General features: G+C 39.1%; 1 protein-coding gene across 2 annotated transcripts; it reads left to right on the top strand.

The window, feature by feature from the left end:
* Window positions 1–5,308: 5,308 nt before the first annotated feature.
* On the top strand, window positions 5,309–23,563 carry LOC145033695 (very-long-chain (3R)-3-hydroxyacyl-CoA dehydratase PASTICCINO 2-like). 2 transcript variants are annotated; one of them, XM_078982256.1, is made up of 10 exons: window positions 5,309–5,550; window positions 5,642–5,753; window positions 6,122–6,140; window positions 6,241–6,329; window positions 6,421–6,474; window positions 20,487–20,522; window positions 22,488–22,558; window positions 22,680–22,761; window positions 22,920–23,016; window positions 23,369–23,563. In XM_078982256.1, the coding sequence occupies exons 1-10, from the start codon at window positions 5,468–5,470 to the stop codon at window positions 23,425–23,427; spliced, it is 702 nt and encodes a 233-aa protein (XP_078838382.1). In that variant the 5' UTR covers window positions 5,309–5,467; the 3' UTR covers window positions 23,428–23,563. The 2 variants fall into 2 exon arrangements, with proteins under 2 accessions (XP_078838382.1, XP_078838383.1); XM_078982257.1 differs by lacking the exon at window positions 20,487–20,522 and having other exon boundaries at window positions 5,310–5,550.
* The last annotated feature ends 689 nt before the right edge of the window (window positions 23,564–24,252 follow it).

The raw sequence follows: 24,252 nt of genomic DNA, 5'->3' as shown, positions 1-24,252 counted from the left end.
CATGTCTTCTTCAAGACGGCGGATGCGAACTGTGTTGACACCTGAGTTGGTATCAATCTCCATGACCCGGTCGATGGCTGCTCTACCTTGCTCGACATTACGAGCTATTCTGCGGATAATGATAGGCAGGGCACGGTCAGCAAAGCCACCATTGCTGACGTTGTAAAAGCTTCGGTCCCCAAAGTATGGTAAGGGTTGACCCTGTTCATCACTCCAACGATTCAAGTTGTTTGCCCATAAGGGAGTAGGACCTGGAAAAGATGGTCGAGGGTTGTTGTTCGGGGGTTGACCTACGAGCGGTAGGTTGTTGACTTCAAGCTCAGAGTCCGATCCATCTGAGAAGCCTTCAGCTTGATGATCATCCAACGGAATTTGGTGTTCATTGTCAGACTCTGCTTCGAGCATTCCTATGTTGCCTTCATTTGGAAAGTACGGGTCGTCGTGATGGAATCCAGCCATTTAAATCTACGCGAGAAGAGAGGTATAAAGATATGTATGTAGTTAATAGCACAAAATACACCTATAGTATTTTAAGTTTAAGCTCCACTGATCTTTTTGTGGCATTGTTGGTAAGTTTTTTTTTTTTTTTTTTTTTTTTTTTTTTTTTTTTTTTTTTTTTTTTTTTTTTTAGACTTGTTAACACATCACAACTATTCTAGGGCATATGCTAATCACTCCTCGGACCAGCATAGTTGATCAGGCTATGCCATTCCCAGGACTGACCATACATCCCCTAGCTTACCTGTGATATTTAACAATCGTAATACTCTTGTTCTTGTCGTTGTGACACTGGTTTTAGTATGAATGCAGACTAGTATACTTAATTAACTTTTTTAGTATTTAAAGTATAGACTCTTGGTCAGAGTGTTTTAATCCCAAATGGGTTTATAGTTTAGTATATCTTTTATGGGTTGATATACTTGCTTCACTATAAACAATGCTCTGATACCAATCTGTCACACCCCAAAACCAAGAATGGCGGAAACGTTCTGGGGCGGAGGATGTCATGTAAAGTATCACAACACAGTAAATGTAAATAAGCAAACAACATCATCCATTGCATTAAATATAAAATTTTAATACAAGCGTGTTCCGTACAGTTTTAGACACCAAAAATATAATGTAAATCAAAATAGTATGATGAGTCTTGAATGCGCTCCATCTTCTCAAAAGCTAGCATCGGTACCTGTCTACTGATGACCTGAGAATACAAGTTATTTTGAAAGAGTTTATCAGCATTAAGCTGGTGAATTCATAAGTATTTTAGTGTCGAGGTTTGTTATCAAAACGTTTGAACCTGTCGCAAGTATGAGTTGTAAATGTATGTAAGTGTTTGTAAAAGTTTGAATCTCTCAGAAAAACCTATATTTTCTGTTAAAGTAGCCCTCTACCAAGGCTTAAATGTTTTGTATGCTCGTTTGATGTAAAAGTGTGTAATTTGCCAAGTATAACTATCATTTAACAAAATATAGTTTGTACATTAAAGTTTAAGTGAGGTTATCACCAAAATGTAATGGGTAAATTATTGTAGTACGGTAGTTTTGTTTTATATGAACTACTGCTATACTAACTACCTTAAATCGGGTTTATATTAAGGTATCGTGTGATAAATTGCACCATACTATCGACTGGTAACATCGACAACGTATAGCCGAAAAATAAGGTATGACGTTTGGCACCCGCAGACCTATCGGTCCCACTGTAGCTAGCAGCGAGGTGTAGGATAGTCAATCCAGTATATATCTATACGCAAACTCACGCTCTCCCTCCAAGAGACTCTGGCTACAACTCGGGTCATGTCAATTAAGACATGCTCCCATACAGTGGATCACAATTGTTAATGTATTCGTGTATATGCAATATAATGTTACTTGTTCTAGTATCGTTGTATATGTTCTCTTAGTAATAAGTATTGACTCCTGAATGAACTGACTCGTTGATCTAGAAATTGTAGTAGTATGATCCCGTGTTACCCCGATGGTAACTTACTAACGAGGTACTGATAAGTATAAATATGGAAGTACTTTTATGTCAATACATGTATATATGATATATAACTAATATTGAAACGACCCTCGGATGGTCACCCGAAATTCCACCAGACCACATCCAAATCGAGGAAAAGGAAATAGGACAGGTGGCTTTCCTAAGCCCTTTAAACATTATTTATACAGCTATACGTATATGGGCATGCAAATTTATAGGTAGTAAAACAAAGTTTACAATAAAGCATTTGATAAATAAAAGAGTTTGTAAAAACATTTTGAAGTAAAACAGTTTGAACAGTGATAAAATCATTGGTTTCCTAGTTATTAATAACATGTGATTAATGCAATCACATGTGATCGAAGCAATAACTATAAGTGTTTAACGTGTATCCCCCCCATAAAGTATTTAAACATTTAAAAGCATTTCAAAGGTTGAATAAAGGGGGTATGAACTCACTTGGAAGTTTGAAGATAGCGAGATCGAAAACCGGGCAGAGTTTCATCTCGGGAAACGGATTTTTCTCGGGAATCTCGGGAGTAAAATCGACCCTCGGGACTTGAGCAAAAAGACCAGAGCTTCGGGTTTGAACGGGCACGGAAATCGAGGCAAGATCGTGAGAGAAAGAGAGAAAATGAACAAAATTTTCGGAAAGGCTCGCATCCCTTTTATAGGGGTGCTGAACCGCCTCCGAACGCGGGGCGTACGCAGCGTGTACCCGTACGTCATCGCTTACGTATTTCGGATGGAGCGGGTCGGATGGGACGGCAGGTCGGGTAGCTTCGCATAGGGCGACGTGGACGATCCGAGGCCGTGCCCTCGAGTACGCGGGGCGTACGAGGGTACGCGGCGCGTACCTCGGCCCTAGGCTGACTCCTCTTCGGATAATACCGAATTTTTAATAAAAATTATATATAAATTATTTATCAAACTTCAAAAATTCATATCTCCTTCATACGAACTCCGTTTTCGACGTTCTTTATATCCCCGCGAAGGTGAGACTACAATCTACAACTTTCGTTTAAATTCCGTTGGCAAATTCCGAAATTATTTTTATTATTTATTTATTAAAATGACGTGATTAAGGAATCTCTTTAAAAATTCATAACTTCTTTATCTGACGTCGGTTTTTGCCAGACTTTTTACCGTTGAAATACCATTGTCGAGACCTTCGATTCTCGTTTAGGTCATTCCGGCCAAATGTCGCTCGATCTCCGTTTCGAGTTTTTAGCTGTCTGTTGCTAAGCTGAACTTGGAAAAATCATAACTTCAATATACGAAGTCGGATTTGGGCATTCTTTTTACGTACGATCATGGTTTAATGAGATTTAAACATAGAAGAATTTAAATAGAAACTTTTTGGACATTTTATTATCAAAGTTAATTTTATTAACTCAAAAATGTTTACAATACTTGACCTATTAGGCCATTACAAAGAGTTGAAATATCGGGTTGTCATATACCTCCACCTTTATATGATGTTCTTCCTCTGCCTACTAACAAAATGAAACTGGAAAATTCTTGTCTAACTAAAGCTTTTCTTTTTCAATTCCTTGGTCATCAAAGAATCCTTCAAATTATTCACAGTGATCGTTGTCCTACCATCTATCATGGAATCAACAAAATTCTCATAAGAATTCAGCAGTGAACAAAAGAGGATAAGTGCTTGATCTTCATCTTTAATCTTAACATTCACACCTTGTAAATCCAAGATGATCCTATTGAAGTTATCCAGATGATCCTTTACTTTGGTGTTTTTCAACATCTTAAGAGTATACAAACGTCGCTTCTTATACAACTTGTTTGTTAGAGAATTGTTTTGATATTTCTCACATAATTTCGACCTTCCTTTCAGCCACCATGTCCTTTGGAAGTTTTGCTTCGCTTTCCAATGCCGTTTCATATCCTTCTTGAACCAAAAAAGCCTCATCTCCACCTTCCACAAAGTTATGTCATTTGAACCACTGAACTTTTATAAATCAAACTTGTGAGTAGACATCTTCAATTACAGGAACACAAACTGTAACTTTGATACCACTTGTTAGGAAGTAAAGTGGATAACTAGCCAAACAAAAAGCACGCAAGACACAATATTTACATGGTTTGGTTATGGTGACCTACATCCACAGGAAGGGGAGGTGTATTCTTTATTTAAGAGTTCTCAAATAGAGGTTATTAGTACAATTTCATAGAGACTCGCCTATAACTCTAGAATACATGACATATTAAATGACTAAGAAGACATCCCTATTGATAGTGGAGGGATCAGACCTAAAACCCTAATGGGTCAAGCTCATAAGCCCATGAATGGTGTCAACCAATCACAATGCGTCATGTAGTAGCTTCTGGAACATTCATCCATGACATACAACACATGACTATCAACAACACACATGATGGAGCACTATAAGCTATAGTGGAACATCATGATGCACAAGTGGCATATCATGAACATTAGTGGCCCAACATCCATCATGGTGGTAGAACATGGTGTATTCCTTGAGCATCACCAACTTCTGAGCATCATAGAGGACTTCATAACACACATGACTCATCAAAGCACATCCTGCATCAATATGATGCATCTTGCATGAAGATGACCCATCTCATTCAAGGATGGGGCAACTCCCTCCTATGTGGCGCAACATGCTTTAATGTGGCACAATTTCTCCCAGGTTGGCCATGATCTCCACTTTGTGGCGCAACACCCTCATGAATTGCACAACTTCCTTCCATTTGGTGCAACACCCTCATGGATGGCGCAACTTCCATCCACTTGGTGCAACTTCATCAAGAATGGTGCAACTTCCATTCACTTGACACATCTTCAACTTGAATAACACAACATGTTGCTCCAAGTTGCTCCAAGAGATTGCTCCAAATGCTCAAGTCACATATTAACAAGATGGTTTATGTATATGGTCAATTTTCAAACAAGATAAATGATGTTTTTTTTTTCATTATTTTATAGAAATAGTCCCAACAATTCATAAATTGACAAAACAACATAAAGACAAAGTAAAGGTTGATTGTTCATTTTACATGTAGTTAAGAGAGCCATTTTTTTTCTCTTTCAAAAAAAGCCATTGCCACTAACTACCACATGGACTACTCTTGTCAAAAATTCAACACTTGGATTAAAACTGAAGATGACCAAAAATGTAATTTACTCAAACATAATTAACAAACAAAAAATATATTGTTTGCGAAAATAAGATACCAAGTATCTCTAAATCAATCACTTTACGGTGTAAGAAATAACGACAAGACATCTTAACCTACGACCCCATCAATCTTGATGTCAGAAAATATGTTATGTAAGAAAGTACGTACAGTTCACCCAAATCAACTTTCTGTTCATTTACCTTAAAAGATCTTGCAAACATTTGATTCCGCTTGAAGTTTGAATACCCATTTGCCATGTATTGCCATCATCCCATATAAAATCTATCAATAGCGACATCAATTTCTCTCGAACTGTATGAGGTCTTCAATGGCTGGATCTGTATCAATTCTGAGGCGAATGTATTTGACTACTTATAATTGGGTCGTCTGCGCTGGATGGCTAGTTCATTTTTACACCTTCACTCAGTGCTTGCTGCTTTCGTTGATCAAGTGTCTCATTTCTCTCACCCTCTCTTCCGTGATGTTGCAGGTTTAAAATATTGTACTTAGCTTTAAGGACGCTATATGAATCAGGACACGAACATGTTTACAGAGCCATCGAAAAGCCACTGTTATCAGCTCAATCTGCTGCCTGTTTTGAGGTACTCTATATTCATCATCATTAATGAAGCGTTCATGGGTTGTTTAGTGCAGTCACTCTCTTTAAGAATTAAGAATGTTCTCTTTAACTCTTCTTTCCAAATAAGTGTCGTTAGTGTAAACCAACTCAATTTACTCTAGTCTAGCACCCATGAGTTCATTTCTCATTACTCAAAGATTTTAGAAAAGCAAACATGTAGTTACAAAAGAAGACATGACCACACTAAATCTAGTAATGGAGTTGAGATTAGCAAAATGGAGAATGAAGAAAGATAAAAAAAAAGGGTATAATTGAGTGATATAGTATGTGTATGATGTTTTACTTCCTATGTGTTCTTTGACTGATCTTTGTCATTTACGTGTGAAACAGATACTCCATGGTTACATGGGTAAGTTTTATCTCATTAATAAGATATAGTGTCTTACATGATTGTTTTTATCATAAAATGAACCTTATAATTTCCTGTGTTCTTTTTTGGGATTAAAAAGGTTTGGTAAGATCTCCAATCTCAGCAACACTGCCTCAAGTAAGTTCAAGGTTATATGTAGTGTGGGGAATACTGTATAATTTTCCTGAGGTTAGAAGGCTTACTTTTTCTGCTTATTTTTATTTTTCAATCGTGATACAATTTTACTGAAGCAAAAGGGCTTGGTGGTGACTGATGACAGGTTCAAACACATCCCCTTGTTAGCTTTATGGTTATCTGTTGGTGTACCACTGAGGTTAGTTTTGAATTGTTTCCAACTCTCAATTTGATTGCAATTGATCTACATTGGATATTTTTGGCAAATGATTATAGGGTTTGAAAGCAGTTAGAAAGGTAAGTATTTCTATAAATGTGAAAGTGGTAGTTGCCTTATACTTTGTTGCTTTCGTGAATAAGGAAAAGTACAAAAAGAAACCAAAAGGGGATAGAAGGACTTCTATTTTAATTAGACCATGGTCATGTGAAGACCAAAATCTTTAAATTTTGGGAAGAAAATTAGTTCTACTTCTATGGTTCTTTTTATTAGTCTTGCTAGCATTCATGATTGTTGATTAAACGGACATGAGCACGAGGTTAGTCGGATAAAGTATTAAATGGAACAGTCGGCGGGTTGGGTAACGGGTCTCGACATGCAGCTTTTTAAGGCACGTCAAAATGGGTCATGTTGCCAACCCCTTTTCCTTTTCCTCTAAATTACATAAGTTGAATCAGACATGATTCCCGGTTCTTCTGTTTCCTTTTAACTAAATTTATCAAAAATTTAACAATTTTACCCATTAGCAGCAATAAAGTTCAACCTGAGCGTAGGGGTGAGCATAGGCGAATACCCGTCCTAATTGTCTGGAATTGGAATCGAAACCGGAACCATCGATTCTTGGAATATAGGAACTGAAACCGGAACCGATTATAACGGTTCTTTAGATTTTGAAACCGAAAACAGAACTGGTTTTGGTACCAGGTACCCGGTTGATTTAAGCTTTTTTTTTTTTTTTTTTTTTTACTATGTTTTCATTAAAAGTCTACAATTAGAAACGTTTAACCATTTTAGATAATATAAATCATTATTTTTTCACTCATTTTCATTTTTAAAGAATACGATTCAATAAACATTATCACATAATGAGAATAATAATAAAAAGTCTATAATAATCATATAGATGGTTTAACTATTGAGAATGTGTACCAATGATAATAGTTATGTAAGAATGATCTATTCACGTTCTCAAACAATACATTTTCTTTATCATTCTCGCAGAATAGCATTGTCATACGTCCGCACAATAGATGTCAATCCACGTTTGAACCTAGTTCTCTTCATATGTGTGTGTGTGTATATATATATATATATATATATATATATATAGACACACACTATGTTTTACTATGTTATAAGCCTTTTTAATTATGTTTTCATTAAACATATATGATTAGAAGCCTTTAACTATTTTAGATAATATATATAAATGATTATTTTTGTTAAAACTACAATCTTCTATACATGACACCCTTTATATATATATATATATATATATATATATATATATATATATATATATATATATATATATATATATATATATATATATATATATATATATATATATATATATATATATATATATATATATCGGTTCCAACAGGTACCCAATGGGTAGTGGTTCCGAAAAAATGAAAACCGAAACCCGAACCGCCTAAGACGGTTTCAAAACTTTAGGAACCATAACCGGAACATCTTAAGGTGGTTATGGTTTTGGAATCAGCGACTCTGAGGTGATTCCGAAAGCGGGTACCCTGTCACTGTCCATTTTTCAATAAAATGGGTTGGAATTATCACCTTATATATGCGTTGCTACCTTCTAGGATGAGGGAAAAATGGTTGGCAAACTAACATGAATGAGCATGAAGGTATGGAGAGGGTGTAACACCGTAAATTTCAGAACAAAATTTTCAATTTTCTTATAAAACATAATTCAATTAATATTCTTCAAACAACCATATTAATTATCCAAAATAGGTCAATACAAAATCCCAAGATCACAATGTAAAAACTCCGAGTGTGTGTGTGTACGGATCAAGCCGGCGCCTTCCCGCGGTCGTCACTAGTACCTGAAACAATAACATCAAACACTGTAAGCACAAGGCTTAGTGAGTTCCCCAAAATACCACATATAACACATATTAGCCACTCGAGGCTATAACTCTGTGGGTCCGTGCACCCAAACTCTGTGAACCCTCAGGTTCTAGCTCTGATAAACATGCACTACATAAATCACATAGAAATAATGCAGTACAACACATAACATACATAGCATACAATACTCTATCACATAACTCAGGTTACCTACTCAAGGTAATATAGTATAGTGAGAAGACTCACCTCGCGTATCTCGGTATCTCACGAATCCTGGAAATCCCTCGTGCTCGATCCTCCGAGCTCTAATCCTCCTATAACATTATATGTTTCTAATTAATACTTTATATCTCTAAGGTTGACTAACTATAAGAAGTCAACACAGGTCAACTCTGGTCAACGGTCAACTCTGACCGGACTCGGCGAGTCCCATGGTGACTCGGCGAGTCTAGATGTTTTCACCAACCCTCTGAAATCCTCTTACTACACGTCGAGTATCCCCCCCCCTTACTCGACGAGTTTCACCTGAATGAATCGCGGGGCCACCCCGACTCAACTCGCCGAGTCTCAAGGACAACTCGGCGAGTCCAAGTTTGACTCAGTCCACTCGTCATCCATCTCCAACTCACCCTGACTCACTGAGTCTACCCATGACTCGATTGGACCACTCGCTGAGCAGTCCCAAGGCAATCTTCAAGCTACTCGCCGAGTCGAATGAACAGACTCGGCGAGTCCATGCCATGCAATCACTCCAACTCGCTTCTAAGGTCAGATCTGCTTCCAAAAACTATAGATCTGGCCTCCCTCGACTGATTCATCACGTAAAGGTCCTATCTTGGTGCTCATAACACACCCTATAACTCAATAATGGCGTTTTTGACCTAAGGCATGAGGATTCCAATCCAAAGCTTCCATTGATTCCCAAAAAGCTTGGGTAAAGGGACACTCTGGACCTCTAAGGGTCCAGATCTATGGTTCCAACCTCATAAGGGACCAAAAGAACACTAAATCTTGCCATAAAAGGGGTTCAAAAAACCCTAAATCTAGATAAACAACAACAACAAGAAGGTAACTCGGATTTATTACCACAAAAGTGATGCTCTGGACTCCAAACCCACAGAAGTGGCTCCTTCTTGCTTTCCCTTGGCTAGCTCTTCTCCTTTCCTTGCAATAATGGCACCTCCAAGGTCAATAATGGCCTCCTACTTAGCTCCAATGCTCACACTCGATTAGGGTTTCACTCAAGGGGCTGGTGAGCACAAATGACGGCCATTAGGCCCTTTAAATAAGTCTCAAACCCAAGAAATTAGGGTTTCATTACACAACGCTGACTCGCCGAGTCCATATCCTGGACTCGTCGAGTCCAGGCGCGATCTTGCATCCAAACCCGCGTCCCTACTCGGCAAGTCTGAGCTCCAACTCGCCGAGTCCCCCTCACAAATCAACAAAATACAACAAACAAAATACCTGATAAAATCTGGCTGTTACAACTCTCCCCCACTTGGACTAGACTTCGCCCTCGAAGTCTCGCTCTAAAAACAGCTCCGGGTGCTGCTCCTGCATCATACGCTCTGGCTCCCAGGTCATCTCTGATCCCCTCCGGTGTTGCCACTGAACCAACACCAGAGGTACCTCCTTGTTTCTCAGAACCTTGATCTTCCGATCCCTGATGGCCACTGGTCTCTCGGCATAATTCAGGCTTGCATCTACCTGAATATCCTCTAACGGAACCACTGCCGATTCATTGGCTATACACTTCCTCAACTGCGACACATGAAAAGTGTCGTGAATCTGTCCCAACTCTGCTGGCAACTTCAACCGATAGGCTACCCGGCCTACCCTTGCAATCACACGAAATGGACCTATAAACCGGGGCCCCAACTTACCCCTCTTCCTGAACCGGATCACCCCTTTCCAAGGAGAAACCTTCAGGAGAACGAAGTCGACGACCTGAAATTCAAGCTCGGACCGGCGTCTGTCCGCATAACTCTTTTGTCGGCTCTGGGCGGTCAATAACCTCTGCCTGACCTGCTGTATCTGCTCTGTCGTCTGAATCACGATCTCTGTACTGCCCATCACTCTCTGCCCAACGTCACCCCAACAAATGGGAGTCCGACACCTCCTACCATACAACAACTCAAAGGGCGGCATACCGATGCTCGAATGATGGCTGTTATTGTAGGAAAACTCTGCCAAGGGTAAATATGTATCCCAACTACCCCCAAAATCCAATACACATGCTCGAAGCATGTCCTCAAGCGTCTGAATCGTCCGCTCACTCTGACCGTCTGTCTGGGGGTGATATGCGGTACTAAAATGCAGCTTAGTACCCAACTCCTCATGAAATTTCTTCCAGAATCGGGAAGTGAAGCGCACATCACGGTCTGAAACAATCGAGATCGGCACCCCATGCTGAGATACTATTTCCCACACATAAATCTCCGCCAACTTCTCCGCCGAAGAACTCTCACTGATGTCAAGAAAGTGAGCGCTCTTCGTCAACCTATCCATAATCACCCAAATTGCATCGACTCCTCTGGCAGTCCTCGGCAATTTGGTGATGAAATCCATAGTGATCTGTTCCCACTTCCACTCGGGAACCTCCAATGGCTGCAACTTGCCATGCGGTCTCTGGTGCTCGGCCTTCACCCTTCGACAGTTCAAACACCTCTCGACAAACCATGCGACGTCCCTCTTCATACAAGGCCACCAATACTCTTTCCTCAAATCCAAATACATTTTCGTAGCCCCGGGATGGATTGAAAATTTCGATCTATGAGCTTCCTCCATCAATATAGTACGCGTACCGCCCACAAACGGTACCCAAATCCGGCCCTGATAAGTCATAAGCCCTCGACTATCCGACACAAACTCAGAAACCAAACCAACGACCCACTCTCTCTTCTGCATCTCCGGATGCACAGCCTCGGCCTGTGCCCCACGAATGGCATCCAGAACTGGAGCTATCACGGTCACTCTCAAACATACATTTCGCAGTGGAGTACTCTCCGCCCTGCGACTCAATGCGTCGGCTACCACATTAGCCTTGCCCGGGTGGTACAAGATCTCGCAATCATAATCCTTGACTACATCTAACCACCTCCTTTGCCGCATATTTAGGTTAGGCTGATCCATCAAGTACTTCAAGCTCTTATGGTCCGTATATATCGTACAACGAACCCCATACAAGTAGTGCCGCCAAATCTTGAGAGCGAACACCACTGCCCCCAACTCCAAATCATGTGTGGGATATCTCGTCTCATGAGGCTTCAACTGCCTCGATGCATATGCTATCACATGTCCCTTCTGCATCAGCACCGCTCCCAGCCCTAAAATCGATGCATCACAGAATACCACAAAATCTTCCATCCCTTCCGGAAGAGCTAATACCGGAGCTTCACACAACCTTTGGCGAAGCGTCTCAAAGGAGGTCTGCTGTCGGGACCCCATAAAAATGTAACACCCTTCCGGGTCAATCTGGTGAGTGGCACTGCAATCTTGGAGAAATCCTTGATAAACCTCCGATAGTACCCTGCCAACCCAAGGAAGCTCCTGATCTCAGAAGGTGACTTTGGAACCTCCCACCTCATCACCGCGTCAACCTTGGCCGGATCGACCAATATCCCTTTCTGATTAACGAGGTGCCCCAGAAACTGGACCTCCCGCAACCAGAAATCGCACTTGGAAAACTTTGCATAAAGTTTCTCCGATCTCAAAGCTCCAAGAACCTCCCTCAAATGCTCCTCATGTTGCTCTCTAGATCTCGAATATACCAGGATATCATCGATAAACACAATCACCGATCGATCCAACATCGGCCTGCATACCCTGTTCATGAGGTCCATGAACACAGCCGGGGCATTGGTGAGTCCAAAAGGCATCACTACAAACTCATAATGCCCATAACGCGTCCTGAATGTTGTCTTCTGGACGTCCTCGTCCCGCACTCTCACCTGATGATAGCCCGACCTCAAATCGATCTTGGAGAACCAAGATGCTCCCTGCAACTGATCGAATAAATCATCGATCCTCGGCAATGGGTAACGGTTCTTGACCGTCAGCTTATTCAATTCTCGGTAATCAATACACATTCGATGCGAGCCGTCCTTCTTCTTCACAAACAGAATGGGTGCTCCCACGGCGAGCTACTCGGCCGAATAAACCCCTTCCCTAGCAGCTCCTGAAGCTGCGAGGATAACTCTTGCATCTCTAGAGGTGCAAGGCGATAAGGCACCTTGGCGATAGGCGCGGCTCCCGGAACCAAATCGATACCGAACTCCACTTGCCTCACGGGAGGCACACTTGGTAATTCTTCGGGAAAAACATCTGGAAACTCACGCACCACCGGAACTTCATCCACTGAACTCGGTCTCTCGGAGGTCACTCGCGTATCCATCACATACGCCACAAAACCCTTACAGCCCTGCTGTAAACACTGCCTCGCCCTAGCGGCCGAACAAAAGGCTGATCTAGAACGTGTACCCTCGCCGTATACCGAAAGAACTCCCCCACTAGGATCTCGTATGGTCACCAGCTGACGCTCGCAGTCGATAACTGCGCTGAATCGGCTCAACCAGTCCATGCCCACTATGACACAGACATCACCCATCGCAATAGGAACCAGATCGATCGGAAACTCAATCCCAAAAATCTCTAACACACATCCCCGGAGGACCTCCGTGGCACAAATCACTCTGTCGGCGGCTATGGAAACCCGCAGAGGCCGACTCACTGCCTCACGACTAACACTGATATGCTGACTAAAGGCCAAAGATACAAAAGACCGACTCACACCCGAGTCAAATAACACTAAAGCAGGCACAGAGTTCACAAGGAAGGTACCTATGCATAGCATAATATAAGCATAATATCTCAACACCAAAAATAACTATATAAAAGGAAACGTACCAGCCACAACGTCGGGTGCAGCGCGGACCTCTTCCGCAGTCAGCTGAAAGGCTCTCCCTCGAGCTCTCGGTGCCTCGGCCTTCACGGGCCAACTCTCTGTAGCTCTGATGGCGGCGGGAGCAGATCCCTGAGACGCTCCACGCAGCAGCGGACACTCCGCCTTCTGGTGTCCGGTCTGGTTGCAGTGAAAACACACTGCAAACCCCTTGGGGCAGTCCTTGGCCATATGCCCCTCCTTGCCACATTTGTAGCAAGACCCTGATCGACAGACTCCATCGTGACCCTTGCCGCACTTCCCGCAAGTGTGGCCCTTCTGGCTCCCGGGCTTGGGATCAGCGGGCTTGGCCCGCTTGGCTGTCGGCTGAAGCTGTGCTGGCTGCCGATCCCTCCCCAGAGACTCCGCCTCCTCCCTGGCCTGAGTCTCAAGCTCAATCTCCCTCTTCCGGGCATTTGCCTGAATCTCAACAAATGTACGATACGAGGAGTTCGCAGCGAACTCCCGAATATCCCGTCTCAAAATGCTCAGATAGCGACTCATATGTGCCTACTCAGTGGACACGTGCTCAAGGCAGAACATCACCCTCTCATGAAACATCCTCGTGATCGCTGTAACTGACTCAGTACCCTGCTTGAGTGTCAGAAACTCCTGTGCCAAACGCTCCCTCTCCACCTGGGGAACATACTCATCTCGGAACATGGTAGTGAACCTCTCCCAGGTCACTGCCGAAAGCTCAGCAGGCGTGAAATGCGCCGTCACAAACTTCCACCAGTCCTTCGCTCCCAAGCGAAGCTGGTTTAGCACGAACCGAACCTTCAAATGCTCAGGGGATGAGCAAGTGAAGAAGCACCCCTCCATATCAGATATCCACCTCATAGCTGCCACCGGATCCTGTGTACCATCAAACTCTGGTGGTTTGGTGTTGCTGAACTCCCGAAACAGTGACGCATCGCCTCCCTGGGGTCTTGCCGCAGCGATCGCTGCGGTAGCCGCTGCAATAGCAGCCTCAGAAAGAGCGGCATAACGCTCGTCAAATGTCTCAATCAGCGCGGTCTTAATAGACCTGAACATCTCTGGTATCTCAGCTCTGATGACCGCAGCCACCTCCTCATGAATGATCTGCCGAATCTCCTCATCACTAGCTCCGGCAACCTCCGGCATATGACGTGTCCTCACCATGATCAACCTCTGAAATACAACATGCGATAAATTATAATTTACTCGAACATTCCCACACTCGACAATCCACCCCTCCTTGATTCTTGGTATCCCAAGATTCTTATTTGGACTGTGTACTGCCCCGATGCTTTCAGTAGTACGGGCCCAATACTACTGTCCACACCGTCTCAGTACACACCCCAAACCTTCCTCTTCGGATCCCAATTCCCAAGTACTCTATCATGCGTATACCACTCTCTAATAGATCTCTCGTAAACCCCTTGCTGCTACCTACTCACTCTCAGCATCTCATAGCAGCTCATCCCTCCCAAGGCTAAGGCATCACAAATCAGGCCACTCTAGTCCTATTAGCAACACCTAGCCTACTCTAGCATGCAGATACATCATATCAATATTAATATCACGTAATATAAAGGTATTTTGGGAATTCACCGTTCGGGCGCTGACTGATCGTACACACGTTTCTTCCTGGAATTTGTTTCTTTTTCAAGAAAATCTTTTACTCTTAGAAAAGTTAGGTTTTCTTTTGAAAATATCTTTCCAATTCCTCAGTTTGAGTTCAAATACTCCCGAAGGTGTACCCGAATCCCTCAAACCAAGGCTCTGATACCAAATTGTAACACCGTAAATTTCAGAACAAAATTTTCAATTTTCTTATAAAACATAATTCAATTAATATTCTTCAAACAACCATATTAATTATCCAAAATAGGTCAATACAAAATCCCAAGATCACAATGTAAAAACTCCGAGTTTGTGTGTGTACGGATCAAGCCGGCGCCTTCCCGCGGTCGTCACTAGTACCTGAAACAATAACATCAAACACTGTAAGCACAAGGCTTAGTGAGTTCCCCAAAATACCACATATAACACATATTAGCCACTCGAGGCTATAACTCTGTGGGTCCGTGCACCCAAACTCTGTGAACCCTCAGGTTCTAGCTCTGATAATCATGCACTACATAAATCACATAGAAATAATGCAGTACAACACATAACATACATATCATACAATACTCTATCACATAACTCAGGTTACCTACTCAAGGTAATATAGTATAGTGAGAAGACTCACCTCGCGTATCTCGGTATCTCACGAATCCTGGAAATCCCTCGTGCTCGATCCTCCGAGCTCTAATCCTCCTATAACGTTATATGTTTCTAATTAATACTTTATATCTCTAAGGTTGACTAACTATAAGAAGTCAACACAGGTCAACTCTGGTCAACGGTCAACGGTCAACTCTGACCGGACTCGGCGAGTCCCATGGTGACTCGGCGAGTCTAGACGTTTTCACCAACCCTCTGAAATCCTCTTACTACACGTCGAGTATCCCCCCCCCCCCCCTTACTCGACGAGTTTCACCTGAATGAATCGCGGGGCCACCCCGACTCAACTCGCCGAGTCTCAAGGACAACTCGGCGAGTCCAAGTTTAACTCAGTCCACTCGTCATCCCTCTCCAACTCACCCTAACTCACTGAGTCTACCCATGACTTGATTGGACCACTCGCTGAGCAGTCCCAAGGCAATCTTCAAGCTACTCGCCGAGTCGGATGAACAGACTCGGCGAGTCCATGCCATGCAATCACTCCAACTCGCTTCTTAGGTCAGATCTGCTTCCAAAAACTATAGATCTGACCTCCCTCGACTGATTCATCACGTAAAGCTCCTATCTTGGTGCTCATAACACACCCTATAACTCAATAATGGCGTTTTTGACCTAAGGCATGAGGATTCCAATCCAAAGCTTCCATTGATTCCCAAAAAGCTTGGGTAAAGGGACACTCTGGACCTCTAAGGGTCCAGATCTATGGTTCCAACCTCATAAGGGACCAAAAGAACACCAAATCTTGCCATAAAAGGGGTTCAACAAACCCTAAATCTAGATAAACAACAACAACAAGAAGGTAACTCGGATTTATTACCACAAAAGTGATGCTCTGGACTCCAAACCCACAGAAGTGGCTCCTTCTTGCTTTCCCTTGGCTAGCTCTTCTCCTTTCCTTGCAATAATGGCACCTCCAAGGTCAATAATGGCCTCCTACTTAGCTCCAATGCTCACACTCGATTAGGGTTTCACTCAAGGGGCTGGTGAGCACAAATGACGGCCATTAGGCCCTTTAAATAAGTCTCAAACCTGAGAAATTAGGGTTTCATTACACAGCGCTGACTCGCCGAGTCCATATCCTGGACTCGTCGAGTCCAGGCGCGATCCTGCATCCAAACCCGTGTCCCTACTCGGCGAGTCTGAGCTCCAACTCGCTGAGTCCCCCTCACAAATCAACAAAATACAACAAACAAAATACCTGATAAAATCCGGCTGTTACAGAGGGAGAGCATAAAAATATATTTATTATGATTAGGACATTTATAACTGAAATTCACTGAAGGCATTTATAATGTATTGAACTTTATAGAGTTCAATGAATTGTCAAATTATCTTTTCATATTTCATGCAACTCTATGAATTTTTTCACACAATACATTAAAGTCTACAAAATTCAATAGAACATTACAAAGCTAATTTATAGAATTTATTTAAGAATTAGTAAAGTTTCATTTTTCTTATTAAAAAGTTCAATGGTCATTTCTATTAAATGTCAATGTAACATCACACAATGAGAAAGTTTTATTGATTGAATGAAAACTACACTGCCGCCTCATTCAGCTCTCATATTACACTCACCATTGTGGATGCCCTTAGTAAGAATGAAAATATAGATGTTGTTATGAAAATTGAGTAAATAATTCTAGAAAGTCTATGTAAAGCCAATGTTTTGAGATTTAGATCCTTTAACAAGTTTGTTTATATTAATTATGAGAGTTTTATTGCTTGATCATCAACAATAGAACACTCTTCTTGTAGGTTCCAATAACTTTCCATCTTTATGGTTGTTACCTTAGTCTGTCCTTACATGCTTCAAGTTTAAACCTATAAAGTAGGGTAACGTTCTATGATTTGAGACCTATGTGATTCTTTGTTCGCACATACTCCATATGTTGATGATATCCATAAGTTCATATTGATGTTATATAGTAACTTGTTGATACAAATTTGATTATTTCAAGAGTATGAACAAATATGAATAAACTTGTGTAGTATTTACTTGTTGCCTTTGTGTGAGAGGATAGTCAGGATGATTTGTCAATTTTATATTAGCAAAACAATATGTTTGTGAAATGAAAAAAAGAGCTTTTGGCATGAAATTTTTGAGGATGGAATTTTAAGCAATGTTATAAGATTTCAAATCTATGATGATGAGGAAATATAATTAGGATTAAGAATCAACTTGATAAATAGAACACATGATAATCATATGCAAATATTAAACAAGAATACAAGGAAATAAGTGATTTACTTTATCAAAGTAATCAAGCTATGTCTACTACAAAATTAGAGAGATTGATAAACTTTACATGCATACAATGGTTACAACATATGATACCATTTATAGTGTTGTTGATCTAATTCTTCTAGGCTGAACATATGGGTCTATGACAAAACTTGGTCTCCAAAAATTGGATGAACAAAGATTTCGATTCTCCCAAAACATGGGTTTACTTCTTTATTGCATGAGGTCTCTATTCTTTCAACTGCAACCTTTATTCTCTAAACCGTGAACTTTGTTCTCGAAACCAGAACCTTTTTTCGTTGAACCCTACATCCTTTGTTCTCAAAACCTCTATCCTCGAAACTGCAACAACTTGACCTTAACCATAGACCAAACTTTACATCTCAACAATCCCGTGACATCCTCATTTTCACGGCCTTTTTAAAACCATATGTTTATGCTTATTCAAAACATTTGTTATTGCGGAATTGGTCCCAAAATATGATTGATATGATATAATATCAAATCAAGGCATTTTAGAAGAAATGTTTTTCATTTATATTTTCAAAACTCAGGATGTCATAACTAATACAAGAAACATAAGCATAAACGAATACTTACTACATTTCATTACACTAACGATCTACGTCTCCTTGAATTTCTCAGCAGATAATTACATTCTCTATCATTATCTTCGTATCGCTACTTGTGATACAAGGAAAGTGAGTGGGTAAGGTTGGTAAACTTGGTGAGTACATAGGGTTTTCAACCCACAATATAATAATATTTAATTATATATTCTTCAGCATTCAAGTAACCCAATTACCTCACTCTCGTTATTCTCACTTACTAATCCTAAGATGATGATCTCGAGCGATATTTCTTAAAGGACCTTTATCAGTAGACAACTATAATTCATAGATGATTAGGCAATATGGTATGATAACACTTCGGGTAAATACGATAACACGACAGTACATTAGTACTTTGGAAAGTCACGGCAGACACGACAATACAACAGTATTTTGGTTAAGCAGGACTGTACAAAAGTACTTGGGATAAGCACGACAATAAAAAAGTACTTGGGATGAGCACTAAAGTAGAAAAGTACTTGGGATAAGCATGACAGTACAAAAGTACTTTGGATAGACATGACATACATGACTTATTGTTTCGCACGACTTTCACTAACCTATCAGAGTCACCATCTCATACAACCCTATCATATCCTCTCATTTTTTATTTCACACAATCTTTCACTACTCAATCATATTATTAAGTATGATAAATATGCGATTAAATCAAGTAACAACCATATTGTACAACCACATTAAACACAACAAGGTCAACACACATAATAATTAAGCATTTAGGATACTTGTATCTATATGCAAGTTTGAAATTAACTATGCACTTACTTGACTTAGGTGGGTGATTGGAGAATTCAGCAGTGCTTTGTCAAACTCCTTGATTTTTCTTCTGACGTAACCTAGTTACGAATGTCACTTAGCTTAATATTTGTGGAAACTAATGATAGTTTAGACTCCTCACTAATCCCAATGTCTGCATCAAGATCTATCAAGTAATGAAAAACCATGTAGGATCATATTGGAAGAAAGATTCGTTTGGTATACAAAGTATATTGTTTGAAAATCCCACTTTAAACACCTCACTAAATCCAGTCTAGACATTATCCATGTAAGTAGATCAATCAGTATAATAACTTGGAATCATTGATAAATCTTAATTATAGGTTTATAATTACGACTATAACTATAATTAAAAGTTATACATGAATAAAATAAGTGTAGCTTAACTTACAGAGTATTCTGATGAAAACTGGGAATTAAGCGGGCAAAACTCTAACTCGAGAGCTCCTAATTGTCGGCTATCTGACATCGCAGGACTTCACCGAATTAATCAGAAACTCAGGGGTAAAAGACGCTAGAAGTACGAGACAATTCTAGAGAGATTTTAGAGGAATGGGTAAGAAATAAGCTACAAGAAGGCTAGTTGAAGTAATACACAACTTCAACTTCTATGTTGTCACCATATTGGTACACATATTTCTTAGATTTTTTTTATACCAATGATCTTCTTCAAATTCAAAGCGTCTTCACTTATTAGTTCTTGAATAAAGTGGTACCTTATTTGAATATGTTTTATCCTATTAAGAAACACAATATTCTTTTCCAAGTTGATTGTACAATGCTTTTTATAATGCAATACACAATCTTCCCGATGTATCCCCAATTATGATAGAAAGTTCTTTAACTATATAAGCTTTTTGCTTGCTTCCGCAATAGCAATGTACTATATTTTTTATGGTTAAAAGAGCAACACTCTTCTATAACATGGATATCCAACTAATTTTTTTTTACCTCTAACTGTGAACACATAACATGTTGTGCTCTTTTCTAAATATATACATGCCCTTAAATGAACATCAACAAAACCTTCCAAGACCACCATTTTCCTTCTGAAACATAAGGTTGTCGTAGAAGTACCTTTCAAGTAGCATAATAGCCACTTGGCTCATTCCCTCTACTTTTTTCCCAGATTGGAAATAAATCATCTCACAAATTCCACTTAATAAGAAATATTTGGTCTGATGCACCATAGCATACAACCAATTACAAACTACCAAGGCATATGGAAACATAAAAACTGATGTCTCGTCTTCTCTTGTCTTTGCAGATTTCTTCTTTGAGCATCATAATTGACTTCCTTAAGGTGTATTTCTTGCATTTGCATCTTTTATACTAAATTAATTTAAAACTTTATTGGTGCACTTTTCTTAGGAAAGATTGAAAGTATCAGGCACTCTATCCTTGTCTATGCTCATGCCTAATATCTGCTTAGAGCCCTAGGTCCTTCATTCGAACTATCTGGATAACTATTGTTTAGCTTGCTGATCATGTGCATGTCTGATCCAACAATTAATATGTCAACATATAATAATATGATGATATATAACGACGTAAAGTTCTTTAAGTAGCAATATTGATCCATTTCAAATCTCTTGTACCTACTCGTCAACATGAAGTTATGAAACTTCAAGTACTAGTGTTTTGGAGTTTGTTTTAACCCATAAAAACTTTTCTCTAACTTTTCAAACTAGATTTTTCTTACAAACTATGAGAAAACCTTCTAGATATTGCCATATAGATGTCTTCTTCCATGTCACCATGTAGAAAAGTTGTTTTCACATGAAGTTATTCTAGATGGAGATCATTTGTAGACATTATACCTAAGACCGATCTGATAGTAGTCATCTTCATAACTAGAGATAAGATCATACTATAGTTGACCCTTTTTTTAGAACCCTTAAACCATCATTCAATCCTTGTACCTCTTGATTTCATTTATTTCTTCTTTGACCAACAACACCCATTTGTTATGCAATTCTTTCCTTCCAATTGGCATCCTGTATAAGGAACTTCTGTTGAAGTACATATCGGCTTCTGGTGACATTTAGGTTTACTATTACCTATCATTGACAAGTAGTTTATTGAAGGAGAATAGCTTAGTGAATTTCTTCTTTCTCTAGTAGATCTTCAAATAGTGGAAGATTTTGTACTTTGTTCGTCTATAACTTATAGCTCATGGCTTCCATTATCTCTAGGTTCATTCGAGCCACATTGCTACCTGAACTTTCACATATCTTAAGAGCACTGGTAGGTTATACAATGTCTACATCTAAGATTTTATCGAACTTAACTCAATTTTTTTTGTTGCTTTTCTCTCTATAAGGGATTGATGTAATCTCATCCTTGTACAAGGATCTCTTGTTGAAGCACATCTCCACTATATGGACCCTTTCATTCTCAAGGTTTTAGGGTGACATTTAGGTTCGCTATTATATGTTAGTAATAAGTAGTTTATTAAAGGATAATATATTGGTGATGTTCTTCTTTCTCTAGTACATCTTTGAATAATATAAGAATTGGTCTTCTTTTCATCTGTAACTTATGGGTCCTGGCTCCCATTATCTCTAGGTTCATCTGAGCCACATTGCTACCTAAACTTTCACCTATCTCAGGAGTACTAGTAGGTTATAAAAAAATCCACATCTAAGATTTCATCGAACTTAACTAGATTTTTCTTTTCTTGTAGCTTTTCTCTATTGGGGCTTGATGTAATCTCATCCTTGTATAAGGAACTCTTGTTGAAGCACATCTCAGCTTCTGGAAATCTTTTTGTTCTGGTTATCCTATAATGGTAACCCATTTCATGCAACATGTAACCTATGTAGATGAATTTCCTTTCCCTTGCCTCGAGCATGTCGACCTAGGATCATTAGAATAATTTAACTACCACACACTTATTGAGTCCAATAATCTACATTAGGGAAATACATTGTCATTTGTGAAAATGCAAAAAATTATTGTTGAGCAATGTTTTATGCATGCAACAATTATGTAAAAGGAAAAAGCATGCCATGTGATCTAAGTGTAACCCTTACAATAAAGACATAACAGAAAAATAACTTGGTTGTTACTAAGTATATATAATTAAGATTACTTTTCCTTATTATCAATTCAATTTGATTTGGAATATAGGAGAATTATGGTAACATAACAATGTTATTAGACTATTTTTTGGTCAACCACTAGGTTTACTAGTGTTTAATGTCTTAAGTAATCAATTTCAATCATCATGTTCTTTTATTGATAACATTAAAGGCTTTGATCATAGATTGTTCGATATTCTTTCTTTGGTACAAAGGAGGCATTCGGTTATGCACCTTACCGGCTATTATGGCTCAGGTAAAAAGCATTGGTTCCATGGTCACCAAAGTTCCTTTTTTTTTTTAATTTTTTTGTTTTTGTTCTTCTTTGCTTTCATATATAGTCTCGTCATTATATATGTTAGAAGCTTTGACTGCAGATATAGTACCTTTCTAGTATTGTATCCATGTGGCATTGCGAGTGAAGTTTCTTTAATCTACAACACCTTACCTTTTATAAAGGTGATAAACATAGTATCAACTTAATTTATTTTCTATTATATCATTATTATTCAATAGTTATGAAAAGTTATAGTTCAAATAAATGAGATTTTTTGGTTTTATGATCCTTTGAAATGAATATTACCGCAACAATGCTAATTTGAAAATAATAATGACAGGAATCTGGATGTTGTTCAATAAGAATGCCTAACAAATGGAACTTTTCGTTTGATTACTTCTATTGTGCGATCATGGTGCTTGGAGTTTATATGCCAGGTACTTCTTATTTTTCATCTCAACATTATGAATTCGAATTTCATTTTGAAACTGGACAAGCTTTATAGGGTTATTTTTCATGGATGAGAGATCAATAGAAAGTTTTTATCCCACTCTATTCCACTTTTTGGGTGGGAAAATGCAATTTATGTTGCCCTGGTATTACTCTCATTCTAAGTTTAAGTCCAAGTCTAAGTCCCAGTCCCAATCCCAATCCCAATCCCAATCCCAATCCTAATCCCAGTCCTAGTGTCAATCTCAGCCTCAATCACAATCCTAGTCCCAATCTGTATAAAATGGGTATTTTGGGGTTTTATGGTGTACCTGACAAAATAAACCCTTTTTTTTGTAGGAATTCCTCATTTGTATGGTTATATGCTTAGGCAAAGGAAGAAAACTCTATCCATCTAAAAGGGGAATGAGAAGTTAGGGGAGGCTTTAATTTTCTTTTCATAAATGTCTATTAGAACTAACTATATCCTTGTTTTTTTTTTGTTTGTTTCTAATTCTAATCGAATGAATTTCTTCATAACCCTTGAGAAGACTTTAGTTCAATATCAAATATTTTGTTGATGTTTGTTATTAAAAGAGAACAAGTTTCTTGATTATGTATGCTTGTACTTAGTGATCACAAAATGAAGGAGACATAATTCAAGGAGTAAATATCATGTATTATAAGATATGAAATTTCATGTGTTCAAAAAAATTTAGATGCATTGTTTGTAGGGGTGTACATGTTACGATATTGATTTGTTTTTTCCCAAACTACATACCGAACCAACTATATTTGGTACAGAAAAACTTGCTATCAATATTATACCAAATATACATGGTACAAACTTATTTAACTACTAACAAGTTTGGTTGATACAAATTGGTAATGATATATACCAATTTCATTCAAATTTTATGCTGTAATATTTAATAATGAAAGATCTTTATGCCTAAGAGTCAGTATAGAATGATATTGCTAGATAATATATGATCCTAAAGGGTCACACTAACAACACCTTGATGCAAATATATTATTTATAGAAAACTGATTCTTGATAAATATATATAAATCTTGTAATTAATTGGAAATTATTTATTTCATGGAAATATTAATTTTCAATGTTAAGTATCATAGTATATTATAAGGTAGATTTATTAAGTCAAATACATCTTTTTGGACTTGAAAGACTTTTATATTTTAGCTAAAAAGATAAGGGTTTATGTTTTATAAAGACTTGAAGT

Source organism: Lactuca saligna, chromosome 3, assembly GCF_052625555.1.
Source record: "Lactuca saligna cultivar CGN05327 chromosome 3, ASM5262555v1, whole genome shotgun sequence".
Taxonomy (NCBI): Eukaryota; Viridiplantae; Streptophyta; class Magnoliopsida; order Asterales; family Asteraceae; genus Lactuca; species Lactuca saligna.
Note: the sequence above shows the minus strand (reverse complement) of the source record. Positions and strands in the feature narration are given on the sequence as shown.